The 20,448-nt window shown below is 43.9% G+C and overlaps 3 protein-coding genes across 3 annotated transcripts; 1 reads left to right on the top strand and 2 right to left on the bottom strand.

The window, feature by feature from the left end:
* Positions 1–7,827: 7,827 nt before the first annotated feature.
* xpa (xeroderma pigmentosum, complementation group A) lies at positions 7,828–11,483 on the top strand. Its single transcript, XM_061052751.1, has 5 exons — positions 7,828–8,241; positions 8,318–8,423; positions 8,834–8,999; positions 9,699–9,816; positions 9,910–11,483. The coding sequence occupies exons 1-5, from the start codon at positions 7,959–7,961 to the stop codon at positions 10,062–10,064; spliced, it is 828 nt and encodes a 275-aa protein (XP_060908734.1). The 5' UTR covers positions 7,828–7,958; the 3' UTR covers positions 10,065–11,483.
* A 41-nt stretch (positions 11,484–11,524) lies between these two features.
* LOC132994019 (NAD(P)(+)--arginine ADP-ribosyltransferase 2-like) lies at positions 11,525–14,026 on the bottom strand. The gene is made up of 2 exons (XM_061064091.1): positions 14,003–14,026; positions 11,525–13,657 (listed from the first exon to the last, which is right to left on the bottom strand). The coding sequence occupies exons 1-2, from the start codon at positions 14,024–14,026 to the stop codon at positions 12,824–12,826; spliced, it is 858 nt and encodes a 285-aa protein (XP_060920074.1). The 3' UTR covers positions 11,525–12,823.
* A 1,724-nt stretch (positions 14,027–15,750) lies between these two features.
* On the bottom strand, positions 15,751–20,115 carry kpna7 (karyopherin alpha 7 (importin alpha 8)). Its single transcript, XM_061052740.1, has 12 exons — positions 19,979–20,115; positions 19,754–19,894; positions 19,597–19,682; positions 18,820–18,988; positions 18,628–18,727; positions 17,898–17,980; positions 17,412–17,498; positions 17,133–17,309; positions 16,821–17,054; positions 16,357–16,539; positions 16,113–16,259; positions 15,751–15,891 (listed from the first exon to the last, which is right to left on the bottom strand). Exons 1-12 carry the CDS (start codon positions 20,042–20,044, stop codon positions 15,805–15,807), a joined length of 1,560 nt encoding a protein of 519 aa, XP_060908723.1. The 5' UTR covers positions 20,045–20,115; the 3' UTR covers positions 15,751–15,804.
* Positions 20,116–20,448: the final 333 nt, after the last annotated feature.

Raw genomic sequence — 20,448 nt, 5'->3', positions numbered from 1 at the left:
TCTTTGCACCTCGGGACGACATTCAGCAGACACTATCGATTGAAAGCTGCTGCGAGCAACTGAAGGAAAGGTCGTTTAAAACGCCACCGGGGGTAAAAAAAAAATGTATCTGAAAAGCACCAGAGATTGTTGTTTTTTTCAGTCGAAGGGCTGTGTGGCAGTATTAGATGTACCTCCTCATGCAGGTGCATACGTTGAACATGGGTGTCAAAGAGACTTAATTTTTTTTGTGTTTTAAGAGTGATTCTGTATTTCATGGGAACAAAAGAGAAAGGGCAACACATGAGTGAAATAGCTGTTTATAAAACCCTTTAGATTTGAACCGTGTTCATCCCACCGCCTGTCTCTGGCTTTGCATCATAACGAGGAATAACCTCCATGACTAGACTCTGCATTTGGATACAGAATCTGACTATTTGTCTGTCCAGTGAATATTGTCCACCAGTTTTGCTGCAGGCTTTGATTTTATGCAGGGAAAATAAAATACGGAGACCAAACACAGCCGTTACTCTATCCTGGAACACTGCATTTAGATGCAGCTGTCTATGACGGTCTATGACGTCGTCTGTCAAATCCAACTCATACCTTGCCTCCCCAAGTTGCAAGTCAGACTGTTAGCAATGAGCTGCACACAGCAAAGGAGGTCTCGTCCAGATGTCCTTTATCGACCCCGCTCGCAGAAGCTGTAAGCTGACGGGTTGATCCAGTGAGAAGAACCTCAGAGATTCAAAATACATGTTTGCTTTATATCTCATTCATGAGTTTCTGCTATAGAATACACATGCTGAATAGATACGGTAGGTAGCACAGAGGTAGAGTGGGCCGAAACTGAATTGGCAAAGCTGTTGTCATGCTCAGTACTTGTTCTTATGATCCTAATCCAAGCCTGTGAGCATGACTCCTCCAGATGCATTTGCCTTTAAATGCATCACTCTGAGGAGAGATTACTTCGTTATCCCGACTAAAACTAGGCGATTTTTTTGCCCTTTGAGACGTGAGTCAGCGTCGCACAGAGACGTGGAATTAGTGGTCTTCATTGTGTTTGAATTGTGGTGTTTTTTCCTAATTTACAAAAAAAAAGGAGTGCTCAATATCAGGAAGTTAAGACTGCTTTCTTCTGTCATGTGTTGATGTTAAAAAAAACACACCACCTACTGTATGAACATGCACAGGGCTCAGACTACAGGAGTGTTTGATCCCCCGCTCCTGACATCCGGAGCAGAAACCAGGTCTGGGACTTCTGATGATGTGAGAGCCCACATGCTCCTCTCAGCCACCCTGATCGTTGAGGAAAACAATCAGATTTGATCATTTTCTATCTACTGAGGGCCCGATCACTCAGAGACGCGTCACTAGAAAAGCGTCGCCAGTAAACACATCGTTGTCCTCGCTTGCAGGGCGCTTTCTTTCTCTGCTGCTAGCGGTGTCACTTTTGGTCAAAGCAGCCAATCAAACCAAGATGGATGCTTTACAACTGCTTTCACATTTGAACTCCTCGTCTAGGAGCAAAGCAAAGACAAGAGCTTTACGTTCAATTTTTCCCCACTTATTTTATTTGGTGGCTCGTATGCTCATGCATCCCGCTCCAAAGGCACTCAGGCGGTTTTTGGAGTGGCTGAGCCAAAGGGCGACGTGTCTCTGCGTGATCGGGCAATAAGGTTGTCAAAATGTTCTAAAACGTTTCAATCTCTGTTATTTTAATAATACATCACATTTAAAAGTAGCGTGGCTTTAAAGAAACTACAGCTCACTAACAGGCAAAAGAAGACGAGGAGCCGCTGCGGCCCTTTCAAAGTCAAAGGTCTGCAAATACAGACGGCGATTCTCTTACTGATGCAAACGATTGTTTTTTTTATATCTTTTACAAACTAACTCGAGAGCCGAGAAAGTGACACTGTCTCAAATGCACAGAAACATCCACAACGTTTTTTTTGCAGTTTGGACAGCTTGCAGGAGTTTGCCTGCAAATTCTTGTCATTGAAACAATTTCTCAATATTCAATGCAGAGGACTTCTGTTTTTGTTGCCGTGGTAACGATATCGTTTGATTTTTCCTCAGTTCTGGTATCGTGACAGCCCTGATATCCTCTCCAGTTGTGGCTGAAGAATAGACGACCTGTGTCCCTGCACATATTTAGCCTTCTATTTGATTTGATATCTTGCTGCAGTATTTCTACAGCGGGTTGCTGCACCTCATCAGTCTCTGCTTTGTTTACATCTGCGTCCCCATCAGATCAGACGTGATGCTCTTCTCATGATCCCCTGTGGTGCAGGGTTTCCGGTTATTTAGCGTGCATGTTTGAGACATCGGTTAAAGCTTCTTCTATTTGCATTTGGTGGACACATTTCAGATTTAGCACCTCCTGTAGTCGGCCTGAAGGGTCGAATCTTAAATTGGCCCGTACCTTTTATTTTCATACTAAAGGAACATTTGCAGAGAAAGGTTATATGGTGGTCACAGAAAGATTACAGAGACAACAAAGAAGCCTGTTTCTATACCATTATTGCATTTTCACTTTGATTTTGCAAAGATATCATTTTGATTTAATTTTAAGGTGCTTTCTTTTCTTTCCTTTCTTTCTGTGAGTAAAGTCAAACCGTACTTAAAGTAAGGCAGAAGGAAACTTATGAATAGACGTGAGGCAGATGTTGTGGTGACTCATTTAGGGCCTCTCTTTGTTCAACCAGCTCAGCTCGAAGTTGTCCACCTGGTCTCCATCAGATCAACTGCCCAATGCAAGCTTACGTGCATGTAGCTACAGCGCACAAATACATGAATCATTCGGCTCTCTGTGTCACACATAAATGTTCAACACTTTTTTTTTTTTTTACCTCACTTTGTGTTTCTTTCTGTTTTTATTGTTAAAGTAATACTTGTGACCACCCCAAAAATGCACTAATGCAAACAGGTTTAAAGGAAGAATGTGTGACTTTTTGATCCGGTAGATGGCGCCCTTGAGCACCAGCATGAAACCAAAACAAACTGCTGTTTGGCCACACCTCCTCCATACTGAAGCCTCCGCCCTCCTGCAGAGACACACCTCCAACCCCCCCTCCACTCGAGTTCACACAAAGGACTTTACCGCAAATTGTCCTTTGCTCGAGCTGCAATCACCTGTGTCCTGCGTTGTTGTGTTAGCATGCTAATGTTAGCGCTCTTTAGTTAGCTCGTAGCTTCACATTTCATGTAAACTGACACAGAATGAGCGTGATCTAAAAACTCTTACTAACATCCAAATAATCAGTGAGTATGTTCTTCTTCTTCTCTCCTTGACTAAAACAGCTTTTATACACAAGGGGAGGAGCCGGCCGCCCGTCCATGTAAACATGGTTCTGACAACAACACAGCCAGCGTGACTCGAGCTTCTCACTCATTGTAGACAGTCATGAGTCAGAGACACATTTACACAGGATACACTGGATTTATGGTTTATTTATGTGGAACATGTCGCACATTCTGCCTTTAAAAATGTTTATACCGAGCATCTGTTCATTTGATTTAACCTTGTTTTCCTGTGATATCGAGTACATTTTGGTGGATTTTCTCGAGTGATTGATGTTGTTGCCTCGGGGTTACGACACACCGGTAACTGATTCATTTTATCCGATCTCAAGTGAGTGAACTAGTTAGCAAGGAAAGCAAGCATCACTATCTCGAGAAAATTAGATAAATGTGTTGAGATGACGAGAAAACAAATGGAAATGTTTTCATTCTCCTTTCTTTTTGGAATGAATGGATCAGATTTTCCTGTTCAGATTCTCGTGAAAATATTAGATCGAAGCCCATCAAAGGGTTCAAAATCATATTTTTGTGTGTGTCACTACAGCATCGTAACCCAAACCGCTTTTTAAAAACCTTCTCATGAGTTCTAAAATTTTTGTCTAAAATGTGGTCGACCCAAACTATTCCCCATGTTGGGATGTTAAAGAAACGATGTGTTTTATTGTGCGTTTTTGTGTAAAAAGATTTGTAAGCTGTATATAAACTCCTGTATGTATTCATAGTCACAACATTTCTCCTAATGTCAGACTCCAGGTGTAGCCTGTCGATGCAGTGTCATTTCTAAATCTGTCTCACTCTCATGGATCCTGTGAGTGTGAGGGATGTGTGCATGAGTGAGTGCATTTATAGATCCATTTATAAAAATCCATCCTCGACCCGTTTGAATACCACGACAGATGGTCCAATGCTTTTTGTATTTCCCTTTTATGTTATGCAAGTATGGAATCATATTCATGTGCTACTTGAATCGTGTATTATACTGTAAAAAAAACAACATATATCATTACACTGTATAAATGGTTATATGATCAAATAATAAAAAATGGAAATTTTCACTGTTGGTTTTTTTGAGGCTCTGAGTTACCCGACGCACCCGACAGACTGATCAGAGATGCACATCACCATACATGCATCCAGCCCGCCTCACTCAGCCCTATCTTATCGTTAAGACCACACCTACTAGAGATTCTAGACTCCATTAGGACCCGAGGCAAAAATTCAATACGGACACCTCAAACCAGCGTTCAACACCATCATGTCTGTTGGGCCACAGCTTTGACTTTAAAGTTTGTCACTCCCTCCGGGAACCTTTTACTGGTCCGGGGCCCTGAGCGGTTGCCCGCCTTGCCTGTTGACCAGCAGCGTTCCTCCTTCAATACTTTTTCGATACCACACATTTAATTGCACAAATACTTTGGTAACGCTTCGGTACCCAAACATTTCCAACGTATTTGTGCAATCAAGACAGTGTGCAGGGGGTCGCCAGCACGTTTTGGTAATTAAAAAACAGAATTTACCCAATTTACCTGGGTGCATAGGACTCCTATTTTTGTTGCTGGGTTTTCGAAACATGTAACATTATTGCAGAATATTTGATTAAGGAATACTATGACTCTCAGGATACACCTGTTCAAGGAATAATTGGTCGGTAAGGAGAAAGAAGCACAGACATGGGCCTCCAGTCCAACAATTTATTTGTATGGTTTCAGCTGGTTTTATTTTTCAGCACACAGTTAAAGGAGAAATATGTAACTCTGACACCTACTGTTTAAAATGGGTACTGCAGTCCAGATTCTAAACATTGTAGAGAGTTGTCTCTCTCCCCCCCCCCCTTCTCTCTAGAGTCAATGCTCACGCAGGTTGTCATGTGGTGGACACTGAAGCTTCAGTGTTTATCCAGCTCTGCATCGGTCTGTAAACCTTTCTTTGTTCTAACCTCTCTCCATTTTTCAAAAGCATCTCCAATATTGATCCTAGTTTGAGCACGTTTCTGCTCGTGGAGCTTATTAGAAACATGCAGAGGCTTTTTAGGTCGGGTACAATCACTTCTATCTGAACCAGTTCTCTTGCCCGATTCCATCACTGCAACACCTGTTGGTTTGACCTGATAACTGCTCTCATATTTGACAAACCGAGGTACGTCCAAAACGGCCATGTGGGGGGCCTGGTCCAAACAAATCCAGAGCATTCAGGACCAGAATCTAAAGTTAGAAGGAGGACATACTGGCTGCTGCATTGTTCTTCTCTGATGTTGTCAGAGAAGCCAGCACTTCAACATAGCATGTTTCCTTAATGTCTGATCATATAGTAAGCTCACTTTATAATTTCACTCACTACACATCTCACTGATTGGACCTTTAACACTATAAGTAGTGATGACACTACTTATGACCACATGAAGTCAGCTCCATTGTTCCCCAAAAAATTGCAACAGGTGGGCTGGCTGCCCTCATTGGCTCAGCAGTGTCCTTCTTTTCCATCACTGTGACTACAGGGAGACACTGAGGAGGATTATCTACGATGCACCTAAAGGGACAAAATAGCATGAGATTAATCACGATTAAAATAGTCTATGCATTAATTTCAGACCTTAATAATGATTAACTAGTTAATGCTGACAGCTCTCATTCATATAGTTCCAACTCTAGTCCCTAGTTGGATTAAGAGTTGGAAATTAGCATCAGCTACAACCTCCCCCCCATCACCTCCCAAGCTGCCTCACAGCACCAATCAGATTTGCAGTGTCATGTACCAGGATGTGATCTTCTTTACTTTGACACAAGCCTCTTACAGCCGCAGCATGCAGGGCGCGCTGCCAGGGACGGTGTGATGCAACAGGGATTCACTGGATGCCAGAGGATAATAAAGGACGGACTCACCTGTCTCTGTTTCAATACACATTTCTGAATCGACACAACACCACACTGCCAATAAAACCGAAAAAGAAGCCCAATTATTCAAGGACCAAAAGGACAACAAGGGCATTTCTCCAGGAAGGAAGGAATGTGCATGTGCAACACATTGATATAATTAACGGTAATTTGACCCCACTAGTAGGCTGAGCCGTTGCTTTCATTATCATTATCTTTAAAGCTTAAGGGAGAAAACGTTTTAAAAGGTACGATCTTAATTTGTGCCAAAGCATTGATGCAAACAAAACAAACACAACATGCAACTGCATGTGAATGAATGTTATTGAATAAGTTAGACTATGTAGGACACCACAGAGAAAGAGAGTGGGGAGTGGATGTTTTTCCCCCAGCCAATGACAGCACAGCGGGTGAGTTTGGGAGTGGATACAATTCAGCGATTGGACGCCATGTTGTGGCAACAGATTGATTCTTAAACGTTTACAGCCTGGTTTGGTATCAAACGCTCATTTCTTTATTCATACGCTGTGTGAGTGCCCACCTCGGCTCCACCTCTTTGCCGTCTTTTTAGATTGGTTGCAGGTTAGGCTGAGATAGCATTGAGATTACTTTTCATGCCTATATTTGAGAGGACAGTAGAAAGAGTAGGAAAGCAGGGAGAGAGAGAGAGAGAGAGAGAGAGAGAGAGTGGGGAATGACGTGCAGGAAAGGAGCCACAGGTTTGAAACAAACTCGGGCCGTCCGGTTTAAGGACCATAGCCTCTGTACATGGGGCCCAACCTAACTGCTAGGCCAGAGGTGCTTTCATGATAGCATTTTAAGTAAGGCAACCACCACGTTTGGCTTCAAAAGAACTCTCAGAAACAAATAAGTGACATCACTGAGATGTCCTCCATGTTTGACCCAGTCTATGTTTCAGGCCTTTTTCAGCCACATATGCAGGTTTTGTTTCTTTTTTGCCACAGAATTTAACTGATTGCTGTTAGAGAGTGGGAATGTACATTAGGTGTTTAGATACCTGAACTAAAAGTTGAAAAAGGGTTTTCGCTTTCCAGACCACATGTCACATGTTCACTGCAGAGATGACGGCAGTACTTTGGGCGCTTTGGTGGGTTTAGGGTCAGACACAAAGTCCCTGTCATGTGCAGAAAGTCAGCAGCAGTATTATTAACAACCAGAGGATTGAAGTCCAAGTCCAGACGTGACTTACGTTCAGAAATATACCAAACTTTTTCCAGACTTCCAGAGAGCAGCATGTGAGGTAACTGTGCAAAGAATGCGACACAGGAGGAAAATAAATAAATCAACGCTCTGTCAGAGAAATCATAAATAGGCTAAGTCAGTAAAAGAAAGGTGGCAAAAAAGAAAGAAAGAGGAGGTCTTATTTTGCAATTCAGAGCAATATAAAAAGATTCAGTCATCATTATAACCAGGCTGAGACATGGGCATTGTGGGCTGGCTCTGATTGGGAAAGACCCTGATGGTGGAGTGTTGAAACAGTGGAACAAAGTCTCCAAAGGAGGACGCTGTGCAGAGATCTTGGAATATGCACTCTTTACTAAACCTGCATAACTGGACTCAAATGAAGAGACTGCTGGAGTATCTGCAGATTGAGGGTCTAAGAACAGTAGAGGGCAGCAGTGCGCCGTCGATGCGTCTTGCCAGCCTAAACCAAAGAAGAATAAGAAGAAGCCGGAAGCATGCAGCTTTGTCAGTTTTGTAACAACAGACTACCGCTGCACTTTGTATGGAGCAAACACAGATTGCGTCTTTCGTTATGAGCTGATGTCTGTGTGAGACGGTACCATGGAGCCGTCAGAGTCAGGGGAGCTGGATGCTCCCGGTCCCGGCCTAGAACAGAGTCCCAAACCCGAGCTGTCTGCAGCGATGCGGGCTAAGATCGAGAGAAACCGGCAGCAGGCGTTGATGCTCCGGCAGGCGAGACTAGCGAGCCGCTCTTTGTCCGCCGTGGAGGGAGCGACCTTGGCCAAAGTGTCCAAGACCATCGACTCCGGCGCCGGCTTCTTCATCGACGAGGAGGAGGAAGCTCTGGAGGAGCAGAGGACCAGAAAGGTGGTGCATCAGCCAGGTGAGTGTGTGTAGGCTGTGTGAGTATGTTACCTGACTGACGTGTGTTCACGTTGGTGTGTGTGTTTTTTTTCCAGCTCCAGTGATTGAGCCAGACTACCTGGTTTGTGATGAATGTGAAAAACCCTTCATGGACTCATATCTGAGCAACAGCTTTGACCTGAGTGTCTGTGACAAGTGCAGGTACACACACGCGCACGCACGCACATGCACGCACACACACACACACACACACACACACACCATGGTAGAAGTCACGTTGAGGTCTGGTCACACTCCATCCATGTGACCCTGTAGTTATTAATCATATTATTATATATTTCTGGCTTTGTTAAATACTTGATTCTGATTGGCCAACTACACATTCTCTCTCCCTGGTTTTCTACTATATCCGTTATCAAAATAAAAGCATAAAAGCCCGAAAATACATCTTTAAAAAGTAAGAGTGATGATGTGATCCTAAAGGATTTCCAGATTCACATCATTCTTATCAAAATGTTCCTTCTTTGAGGCCCCGTAAATACAGTGTTTTTAAATTAAATGACTGTTAATGAATGTTACGGCTTAAAGGCGTAGGTCTGTTTCTGCTTCAGAGATAACGAGGAGAAACACAAGCTGGTCTCCAGAACTGAGGCCAAGGCGCACTACCTGCTGAAGGACTGTGACCTGGACAAGAGAGAGCCCCCCCTCAGGTTCATACTGAAGAAAAACCCTCACAACCCGCGCTGGGGAGACATGAAACTCTACCTCAAAGTACAGGTACAGACAGCTGGAGGACAGGAGCTACGAAAACCTGTGTGTGTGTCACTCTGACTTTCTGCAGAGACAACACTCAGAGGCAGGAGGAGAAACTCCGGAGACTTTCAGAGAGAAACATTCAGCTGTTTGTTTCACACATAATAATAATAATGATCTTTATTTATAGAGCACTTTTCAAAAACAAGTTACAAAGTGCTTTACATGGACAGCAAATATAAAAACAGGCAGCTCATAGAATAATAAACAAGGCAAGATTAAGGAAAAACCACTTTAAGATATAAAATCCCTTTTAAAAGAGCTGTAAAATACATACAATTCTTTTAAAGGAATTCTAAAAAGTGAAAATAGTAACAATTTAAAATCAACAAAAATCAGGAAAGGTTCGCCGGAAAAAGTGTGTCTTAAGAAGGGACACATGCAGCTCCTCCTGCAAACCTCAGGAGTTTTGAATGATGTTTGTGCAGGTGTGAACAAGGCTTTATTGTGAAAAACACATGTAGAGAAACTAATGAGGAGAAAAGGTTGCCTCTATATGATTGGTTATCATTTGTTTGTCTTAGCTCCTCTGATGATTTGAGCTTTTGCAGCCTTTATCTGTTTTTGACAGTTCCTCTTGTAGATGTATCCATTAAATGTTGAAGTATTTGTTGACAAAAAGAATCAGTATTACATTGTAGGTGTGTTTCTTTGGGTACGCAGGTGGAGAAGAGATGTATGGAGGTGTGGGGTTCAGAGGAGGCTCTGGAGGAGGCCAGAGAGACAAGGGAGGAGAACAAAGAGGTGCAGAAACAAAAACGCTTCAACAAGAAGGTCAAAGGTCGGTGATAACATCAAACCTTATTCGTCAACATTCAGATGTGGGAGTTAAATCCATACCAATGTTTCATGCGTGTGTATGTGTGTGCGTCAGAGCTGCGCAGGGCGGTGCGGAGCAGCATGTGGACCAAAGACACCAGCGTTCACCAGCATCAGTACGGAGCAGAGGAGGTGGTGGACCCGGAGGAGGACCTGTACAAGAAAACCTGCACCACCTGCGGACATGAACTCACCTACGAGAAGATGTAGACACACACACTCACACATTCTGACTGTTACGGGTTCAGCCTGAGAGGAGCAGCTGCTTACAACTTCAAGAAAACCTCAGTCTTTCTGCAGCTTCAGTATTTGTTTCTCCGGCTCGTTAATGGAGCTCTCTGTCACACACAAGGGGCCAAAATAACTCTTCTGACATGTTCTCCCTTACCCCTGGATTCCACCAGATGCGTGGTCAGTCTGTCTCCGCTCCGTATGAGCAGCAGAGCTGATGCGTTTTGATTTCTTTATTCAGTGTTTGTGCTTCCGCTGGCTCCGCAGCAGCCGTTTGTTGACCTCGTGTAAATCTATTTATAGCATTAACGCTGCACATTGCCTTTCTGGTCCGTTGCCTGTTGCAACACTTCCTGTTGTTGTAAATAGATTTCCTCTCACACTGAACAAACCAGGGAAGACACAATGATGAAACTTGAAAATACCGTCTTGTATAAAGACATAACGACCATATCAGACACGAGCAGAATGACAAAACCAGAATTCATTACAGAATGTGAAGGGCAGTTTGAGTGAAGGGTCCCTTTCAATGTCTTAGAAACGAGTTATAATCCAAACGTCCAAACTGTCCACCTGACAGGGAGCAGCAGAACGTGCTCCCTGTCATCATGTGGGGTGTAAATGTTATACTTCCAATCACGTCTGTGTTCTTAAACCGTGTCCTGCGAGCATTGGAGACCCCGTTGCATTGCGCACAATCACACTCCCCTGCTCGCTGTCCACACTACATCCGTTAAATAATAAATTCTCTGTGCTGTGAATTTAAGTTTCCCAGAGGTGGACAAAATGAAGTGTGGTGCTTTGTGTTGACTAGCTGTTCTCAGCCCTCAGCGTCTCCTCAGTAAGCATCTCGCTGTGGACCAGATAAAGTTTTTCTCCGGTGTTGACACAGGTCAAAGGTCAATCGTGATGTGGATATTATTAATGCACCGTTATCTCCACTTTGTAAAACAAGTTAACGAGCTCTGCTGAGGGAGGAGAGAGTGTGTCAGAGCCTTGTAGAGCCCCCTCCTTCCTCCTTCCTCTTCCATGATTTGTGAGCGACAGAGAGGAGAATAGAAACGGGGCGACCAGCTGTTAAGACACTCCGATAGGAAACGATAGAATCAAGCTGATTTTGTCACTGATGCTCACTGTTACTGAACTCAACAGCAGGGAGAAGCAGTCCTGTCTCATTCATGCACAGAGCTTCCTGTTAGATTCACCAACCTTTGTTACGGTTCGATTATCTCCTTGTTCCCTCACAAACACTCATCATCACAAATCATAATTTCAGAGTAAAAGCAGCATCTGGTTTAAATGACGTCTGGTGCTGTGGGTTTGATCTCTGATGACTGCAGTGACATTCAACATGTTTAAATGAACTGAATTAAAGAGCAGAACGGTTTTTCTACTAAAGTTTCTGGGTGTTGCTTTAATTTCCTGCTTATACATTTATATTTATGGAAAGAAAATGAACAGATATTACCGGTATGTTTTGAAGTTTGCTGGATGACATCAGAGGATCGTTTACTTTAGTCTGCCAGCGTGCTCGCTCGTGTGTCAGGATGTTCATCTGTGCAGGCTAAAAAGTTGTTTTAAGGATTCACATTTTGAAATGTGATTAATTGCACGTGTGAAAGGCTCAAAGTCAGAGTTATGTCCTCAATGAGGATGGAAACATGGGAAGAAGAGACGTCACACAAGAGTTTAAATAATCTGCTCAAGACGCTTTATTGTGAAGGACAACAACCCAAGCATTGTGCAAAAAAAGATAGACTTAAATAATGGAACCAAAAAGGGGCTGGAGACTCCGGCAATGATGAATACAAGATAATAAGACATAAAAAAGGGCTCAGAGAAAACAAAAGACTGAACACGAGGACTACGGGGAATCTCCAGCCCAAACTAAAACCACAAATCTACAAAACCCAGTGATCTTCACATGCATGAGGGAGTAAATAAATACCCGTGTCTCTCCCCTACCTGCCCCTCCTCGAAGCGGCCGGCCCGGGTTCGAATCTGACCTGTGTCGCATATCATTCCCCACTCTCCGACTCTATCTCTCCAATAACGACACCAAGACACAGAACTAAATGCATACCTTACCGAACTGAACCGCACAGCGTGGAAACGAGGCTGATTAAAGACAGGGTTGGTCATTTTCTAAAACTAGCAGGATTTTGAAAGTAGCATTCCCTCAGTGCTCCGTCTACACCCCCTCCCCTCTGTGCTCCCTCATAAGCCACGCCCCTCACTCACATGAACGAGCGCCGTCTCTCCAGAAGTGGACCTCAGCTCATCTCTTGCATTGTGTAGAAACTACGTCGTCTCATGTCATGTCATTCAGCGGTAAGTAAACTCACAGTATAAACTCCTAAAGTGCTTTGAGTGTGGGCTAGAGCACGCAAGAGGTAGAGAGCGAGCAGGGAGGCGTGTGATTGGTTCATCAGATTGGTACCTCGTTGCAGACATTGGTCAAAGTTTTTAGAGGCTTACAACTGATACAGATGACAGATTTTCTTTGTGTGTTTTCAGAGAACATGAGTTATTAGTTTTCTGTCAGGACCTAAAGACAATTTCAACCAAAATCTCAGAAAGTATATCTGGAGGAGAATTACCAACGCTGCCTTTAATCTAGGAGTGTAATATATTTTAGATACTTAAGTGTAGAGAAAGTCTCTCTCCACTGCTATAAATGTCATATATTTAAATAATAAACATTCAAACGACCGTGTACACTTTTAAATCGTGACTTTTTAAAGCAGGCCCGCAGCCTGACAGTTGAGACTGCTGTAAACTCCAGCAGTCTCCAGCTTGAACACGACATCACACTTTAAATCGTCCTCTCCTGACGTATCCATGGACACGATTTTGAACATCTCGTACGGAGGAATCAGCACCTCATCCTCGTCCGAGTCGAACTCTGAGTACGACTTGAGGTAGGCGCCGAAACACGTGTGGATCTCAAAGCAGGTCCTACGGCCAAATTGCCGCAGGTCCTTGTTCAGGGAGCTGGAGGCGAATGATCCGAAGCGGACCGTCTGTCCAGACTCGCCGCTGAAGAGCAGTCTGCTTCTCCGGTAGCTCGTGTAGCAGCTTCTCTGGTTGAGTTTTAGGAGCCGAATGGCATCCGAAAGCAGGAAGTGGAGGGCGTGGAATTCAAACGAGGTCTTGTAGGAAGCCCTCCCTTGGCGGACTGCTCGGTTTAAGTCGTCATATGACCCGGCTGTGTAGGCACAAAGGGCCCTGAAGTGATTCCAGGACAGCGGGTCGTACGGGTCCTTCTCCTTCATGGCTTTCAAGGCACAGAGTTTGGTGTAGGTGGAGTGCAGGCCCTCTCTGGTGCTCTGCGGGAGGTAGCGACGCTTCACTTTGATCAGCATCTTGTGGGAGCAGCCGTGGTACATGTCGTCTACAGAGTCAGGAAACAAGCTCAGAGGGATCTTGATGAGCCGAGACAGACCTGACTGGACCTGCACTGGGACACCTGAGGCCTTCAGGGTAGTGTTGGTGGATTTCTGTGTGGCAGTCTGGACAGAAATATTCTGGACAGGATATTCAGGTGCTGAGGTTGGGTTCAATGCAGCCTCCTGTGGAGAAGACATGTCAACATGTCAATTCACTGGGATTTAAGCTAACATCAAATGAATTTTAAGGCTCTTGTCTTTTTTGTTTTAGCTAGTTATGACAAAAACTGAGTTCTATACTAGCTATAGCTAGGACCGTAAATGAGACCATCAGAGAAGAACAATGCAGCATCCAGTATGTCGTCCTCCTAACTTTAGATTCTGGTCCTGAATGCTCTCTACAATGTTTAGAATTTAGACTGCAGTACCCATTTTAAACACCAGGTGTCAGAGTTACATCTCCACTGGCTGAGCGGTTTGTCTCGTTACAACAAACCTTCAAGTGTAAATCTGTGTTTTCTTTCTTACCTTCTCTGCATTCAGAGGGATCATCGTGACACAGAGGACAATTAACACCAACATACTGTCCTTCAGCATGATTAAAGGGACCTAAAAAGAAGGTTAAAAGGTCACTTTTGTTCCTCTTACAGAATAAAACCTGCAGTTTAATAATCAATCTTACCAGGTTGACGATGCAGCAGCTGCTCAGACTATCCCAAGCTGTCCACTCTTTGGTCTGTAGGTTGTCGATCATCCTTTTATTTCAGAGCTGGTGTGGGGCTGTCCAGAGTCAGGGTGGGGTCAGGCTGTAAAAAAAAAAAAAGAGAAATAGAAAAAAGCACCAGCCTGTCCATCAAACCCCACCCTCGTAGTTTCCACTGATTTTCCAATATTATTTGAAAGTAGTCAGCAAGACTAATTTATCCACTCCATAAATTCCAAAAAGGTGCAACTTCAAGATTAGAACAATGTCAGGTTGTCCGACATTTTCTCAAACTGATATTCACCCTTACCCTACATGTCCAGGTTTTAAATATCTGTGAGAAAATACCATATCCCTTCCTTAAAAACTTGATTGTTGTCTAAGGGTGAAGAGTGAAATGTTTCTTTGCGAGGTCGCTCTTTGTGTTTGAAATCTGACTTCAAGGCTTCGACCACAACAAACTGAATCCCCTTCAGCTCCATGAAGCAAAGAGAGAAATGTCAGATCTCAAATCTGAATAGACAAGTGCAAATCTTAATTTTAGTAGAGATGAACCAAGAATGGATTCACAGTCAGAGACAAAAGCTGTCAGCTGGAGGAATGTTTTCTTCTGCAGCGCTGGCCTTTAGTTAAAAAAAAGGTACACAAGTTTTAATATCTACCTCAGATTTATTTCTGGAAGAAACAATGAGTTTGAGTAATAGCTGTGAGTTAAGTTTAAATTATTTTTAACTTAGCAATAGAGAAGTGAGGTCAGAGTAGAAGTCCAAATAGGAAGTGAAAACTGAAACACTACTTTGAGAAGTTTGTATGAATGACCACACTGGTGAAATATGTTTGAAACCGAGAGTGTTTTCTTTGAGAAGTGCCTTTGACCAGTGTTTCAACTTCACTTTTTTCATTAATCACAGCCTCCAAAAATACTGAAGGAAATCATTGCACTGCAAAAAACTAAAGTCCTGTGTTTAATTCCAGTCAAACATATCCTCACTATGGTGCCCAGCAGTAGTGAATGAAATGATCTTAAACAGGCTATCATAAGGACCAGTTATCAGGTCAAACCAACAGGTGTTGCAGCGATGGAAGCGGGCAAGACAACTGGTTCAGATAGAAGTGATTGTACCCAACCTTTTTGTAGAGTTTGAATATTCTGTACTTTTTTCTTTAGTAATATGTAACTCTGACACCGAGTGTTTAAAATGGGTACTGTAGTCTAAATTCAAAACATTAGAGAGCTGTCATGCAGAGGCTTTCTAGGTCGGGTACAATCACTTCTGAACCAGTTCTCTTGCCCGCTTCCATCGCTGCAACACCTGTTGGTTTGATCTGATAACTGCTCTCATCTGGCATGGGGGGGTGCCTTAAAACCGCCTACCTTCTCTGGTCCAAACAAATCCAGAGTATTCAGGACCAGAATCTAAAATTAGAAGGAGGACATACTGAGTGCTGCATTGTTGTCAGAGAAGCCAGCACTTCAACATAGCATGTTTCCTTAATGTCTGATCATATCACTCCCTACACATCTCACTGATTGAACCTTTAATGGGTGTGTTGAAATAAGCATCAGACAGAGTAATGTATGAAAAGTTATTTATTATTTAAACAATTATAGACACACAAGAAAAGTTTAAAATTCAAAGGTTGTCTGAACATCAGGAGTCTTGAATACAAACGAGTCGGCCGTTGAGTCGACCTTCACTTCCTCGACTTCACTCTATTTTTTTAAATAAAATAAAAATAAAAAAAGACAGGAAGATAAAGTTATAACTTCAAAGATGACATGACTTTAACAAGCCCTTCTACCCAAAGCACCACTAAAGTGTTCAATCATTTATTACACAGATTTATGATGAGCAGGATTTAGTCTTAGGAAGCAGTCAGCTTATACACCAGGCAGTGAAAACATTTCATATCATCCCACACTTTGTTACTCACATCACAGAAGTACTTCTCGATGAGGGCGTGAGCGGCCTGGTACACTATCTCATTGTCATGGTTCTGCAGCATCTCAATGCGGTCCAGTCCTCCCAGCTCCTCCACCAGCAGGCTCAGTTTGTCCGTCTCGCCGAGCTTCTCTGCTGCCTGAAACGTTTTGTGTAGTAACGTAAATGTCAGGTAATTTGGCCACATCACCCCCAAGAGTCAGCAAGTAGATCCAGAGGTTGTTTTCCCTTCTCACCATGAAGATGTTGTTGATAGCATCCAGTATGACCAGGATTACTTTAGCATCTTTGACCTGCAGCAGGTTGATGATGGCCTCCAGGGTTCCACACTGCACCAGTTGAACCACCTGCTCCACAGTGCCCCCACTGGTGAAGTTTGTTACTGCCCACACTGCCTCCCTCTGAGTCTTGAAGTCTCCCTGAGAGGATTCAGCAAACTCCTGTTAAGCAGCTTTTTACAATATTTGTGAAAACTATGCAGCTCTTTTTAGATTTTAAATAGTCAAGTTCAGAGGTCAACAGGGAATTTTCTCCTTAGGAACCTTTACAGTCTCTTCAGTAAAAACTCCACCATGACTAGGGTGCACATTGCTGCAGGAGTTATTTAAAGGTTCCTTCAGCTCATTTATGTTTCACTCAGAGGCTCAAACATGTTTCATTCCCGAGCGTTAGTAGAGTCCTTGTGGGTGAGTTTACTCACATTTCTGAGCTGTTCAACCAGCGGAGGGAGGAGGCCGCAGGTGATGAGCTGCTGGATTTGCTTACAGGGTCCTGCAGCGATGTTGGACAGTGCCCACGCCGCCTCCTTCTGCACGCTGGCCTTCGGGTGCCTCATCAGCTGAGGTAGGACGTTTAAGACGCCCGAATCGACCGCCGCCTGAGTCTGCAGGTCTGAACCGCTCACAATGTTCCCGATGGACCTCAGAGCCGGCGTCTGCAGGTGGGCCAGGTATTAAATGTGCATGACAACATGTGATAATACAGGTGTGGTGGTAATGTTACAACACATTACCATGACGCTGAGCTCGTCGTGACCCATGAGCTCCACCAGCCGAGGGACGATGCCAGTTTGCACCACAACATCGATACGCTCGTTCTCCCCGTCCGACAGGTAGGAGATCGCCCAGCATGCATCGGACAGTATGTCTTTATCGCTGAAATGGAGCAGCTGGATCAGAGAAGGGAGCACCTGAAGGACAAGGTACAGCACGTCAGATTCTCTGCAGCCTTCATGTCATCCTCAAGCTCGGATACTTCAGACAGTTCATCCTTGATTTATAGTGAAGTGTACCTGCATGACGGCAGACAGGGGGGGAAAGGGGTTCTTATTTCGACACAGGTTGGATAGTGTCCATGTGAGGTTACGCAGGTAACCGACCTGGAGTGAGAAAGCATTTTTATCTATACAGCAGCAAGACAACAGCTGAGAAGAAACAGGTGAAATCTGATTTACACCTCAAAGTGTGTTCTGCATATGTGACCGTTTTATAAAGCCTTTCATTTCTCCTCAGGCCGATTCAACAAAGTGAGGTCAACAAACCCTGGCTCACTTTAAATGTGTTGTCACTAACCCTGACAAACGAGATCATGCCAAGTGGTCACATGGGTTGGTTTACAATACACCGACCCCCATGTCAGTCCCCGCAATGTGGCAGCACAATGTTATCTGTTCAGGGCCCATAGAGGAAAGCCTGGCCACCTGACTCCCCACGATCAAGTTGAATGAACCTCAAACTAAACTGCTTTAAAATCCCTCAGCATTTCATGCAGGACTTACTGGTGTGTCTGGGGCGATGCGAGCGAGTAAGGCTGGGATGACGCTACACTCAATCAGGATGTCTCGAGAAGCTGCACCATCACCTGCAGAGAAGAAACAGTTTGTCTCGTTAGGAAGCCAGAGACATATACCATTACAGGAGTGCTAACTGGGCCTGCACAATGAAAACATTCACAGTAGACCACACGCCACGAATACTTTCACTTCCTTGGGAGTGTCATTTGAGTCTCAAAGACATTTGTGTTGTTTCTAATTTGAGACAACTTCACAAAGGACGGAATATGTCTGAAGAAGTGATGTACAACTTCCAGGTGAGAGTGTACAGTACAAAAAGCAAACACAACAATGAGAGCTCATCCCTCCAGCACACACCATGCCTGGTCCATGAGGCCAATTCCATCTCACCATTTATATTAAACCCCATTCCAGTCATCTTTTGTTTCTCAATTCTTCTACATAGAAAGATACTTTATTGATACCGAGGGAAATTCAAAGCATCCAGTTGCAGGTTACAAAGATGTACTGACATAAATTTGTTACAAATTAACCACAAAACAAACACCCCCCCCACATATATTCTTTTGATCCAGGAGATGTCGCCCTTGAGCACCAACATGAAACCAAAACAACTTGCAGTGCATTGTTGTGTTAGCATGCTAATGCTAGCGATCGTTATTATGCGCGTATCTTCACACTGTTCACACACAATGTTTAAAAAGCAGCACTTCACCTGCAATGTTTCCCAGAGCCCAGACAGCCTGTTCACTGATGTGCAGCATCGGTGAGGCCAGCAGAGAGATGAAGGCTGGCACGGCCCCACTCTCCACCACCTGAGACACAAAACACAGATGTGTTTATGCCTCATAACATGGACAGGTGTTAAATTTACACTCCCTCCAAAAAGACGCTGCTGTCTCCTTACCTGCTGAGTATGCCAGGATGTTCCAGAGGCGATGTTGGTGAGAGCCCATGCGGCTTCAAACTGCAGTGTGGGCTCATCATCCATTACCAGGAAGGACACGAAGCGGGACAGCAGACCGGCATCTATGATCGCCTTCAGAGGAGGGTTACGCTCCTGAGACAGCAGCTTCCTGAGGGATGAGGTAAACCATTTATTACTCTGATGTTTACAGCCTAGATTGGTTTCAATAAGTCATCCCTTCTGTCTGTTCAACAGGAGTCTGGTTCTGATCCAGGTTTCTGTCTATCCAACGTGAGTCTGGTTCTGCTCCAGGTTTCTGTCTGTTCAACACGAGTCTGGTTCTGCTCCAGGTTTCTGTCTGTTCAACATGAGTCTGGTTCTGCTCCAGGTTTCTGTCTGTTCTACAAGAGTCTGGTTCTGCTCCAGGTTTCTGTCTGTTCAACATGAGTCTGGTTCTACTCCAGGGTTCTGCATGTTCATCATGAGTCTGGTTCTGTTCCAGGTTTCTGCCTGTTCTACAAGAGTCTGGTTCTGCTCCAGGTTTGTGCCTGTTCTACAAGAGTCTGGTTCAGCTCCATGTTTCTGTCCATCAGTTTTTCCTCTCCACTGTTACTTTACATAATGTAACTTGGAGCTGCTCCTGGTGTATTCATGTTGGTTCTTTGTAAATATAATATCTTTAATAAATTAAGTTATGTGCTTGATACAAGATAATCAAGTTCACATCATAAATCTCCTCTTTGTATGCTAAAGTCAAAAACGTCACCGGAAACTCACCTGGCCGCCTGGCAGCCTCTGATCTGGGCCTCCTTAATGTCGCTGTTCACCTCTCTAATGATGTCCTCGATGGAGAACACCATCACCTGTAACGACACAGACGACGTTAGAAGCTAAACGTTCATGTTCCGAATCGGTAAAGTGTCCGTAAACGCACCGTGTCGGTGGAGTAGTCCGGGGAGAGGGCCTCCTCGTCCGGGAGAGACGACAGCGTCACATTCCTCCTCTTCATGAAACTCTCATTTTTATGAGCTTTCCGCAGCTCCACGCACTCAGAGATCCTTTTGTCTCGCAGTTTCTGCAGCGAGTCAAGAAGAAGAGTCAGGATTAGTTATTATATTAAATATTTGACAGACTCTGATTGGACTGGACACACACTCACTGCCGGATCTTTGCCTTTGTTTTTGAACTTTCCGAGCCGCTCGTCTGTGACATTTTTGGTTGGCATGTTGGACTCGACCTCTGTGCTGCTCCTCTGACACGACGGACACCTGAACTCACCTTTCACGAGGACGTTTTAACGTGGAGACCAGAGACAGGTGAGTCTAATTAGATTTGATTAACGCCCCTTAGTTTGCAATTACGTGCAGCTGTGCGCGTGTCATTCGTTAAAAAACTTTATTTAGATCTGACATGACGTCAACATACAGAATGTTTATTCGTAGGCCTACATGGTAATATATGGACAGATAAATAAATATGGATGCAAATGTTTTTATTCATTCACTTTTATCTTATTTGTGCATTTTTAATCTCATGTTAGAAATTGTTAGTAAATTGTTAGGCTTTTATTTTGAATGTTTGTACTGTCTTTAGCTGCGAGTACTTTACTTGCTGTGTGCTTTTATTTTG

Source organism: Labrus mixtus, chromosome 2 (genome assembly GCF_963584025.1).
Source record: "Labrus mixtus chromosome 2, fLabMix1.1, whole genome shotgun sequence".
In the NCBI taxonomy this organism is placed as follows: domain Eukaryota; kingdom Metazoa; phylum Chordata; class Actinopteri; order Labriformes; family Labridae; genus Labrus; species Labrus mixtus.
Note: the sequence above shows the minus strand (reverse complement) of the source record. Positions and strands in the feature narration are given on the sequence as shown.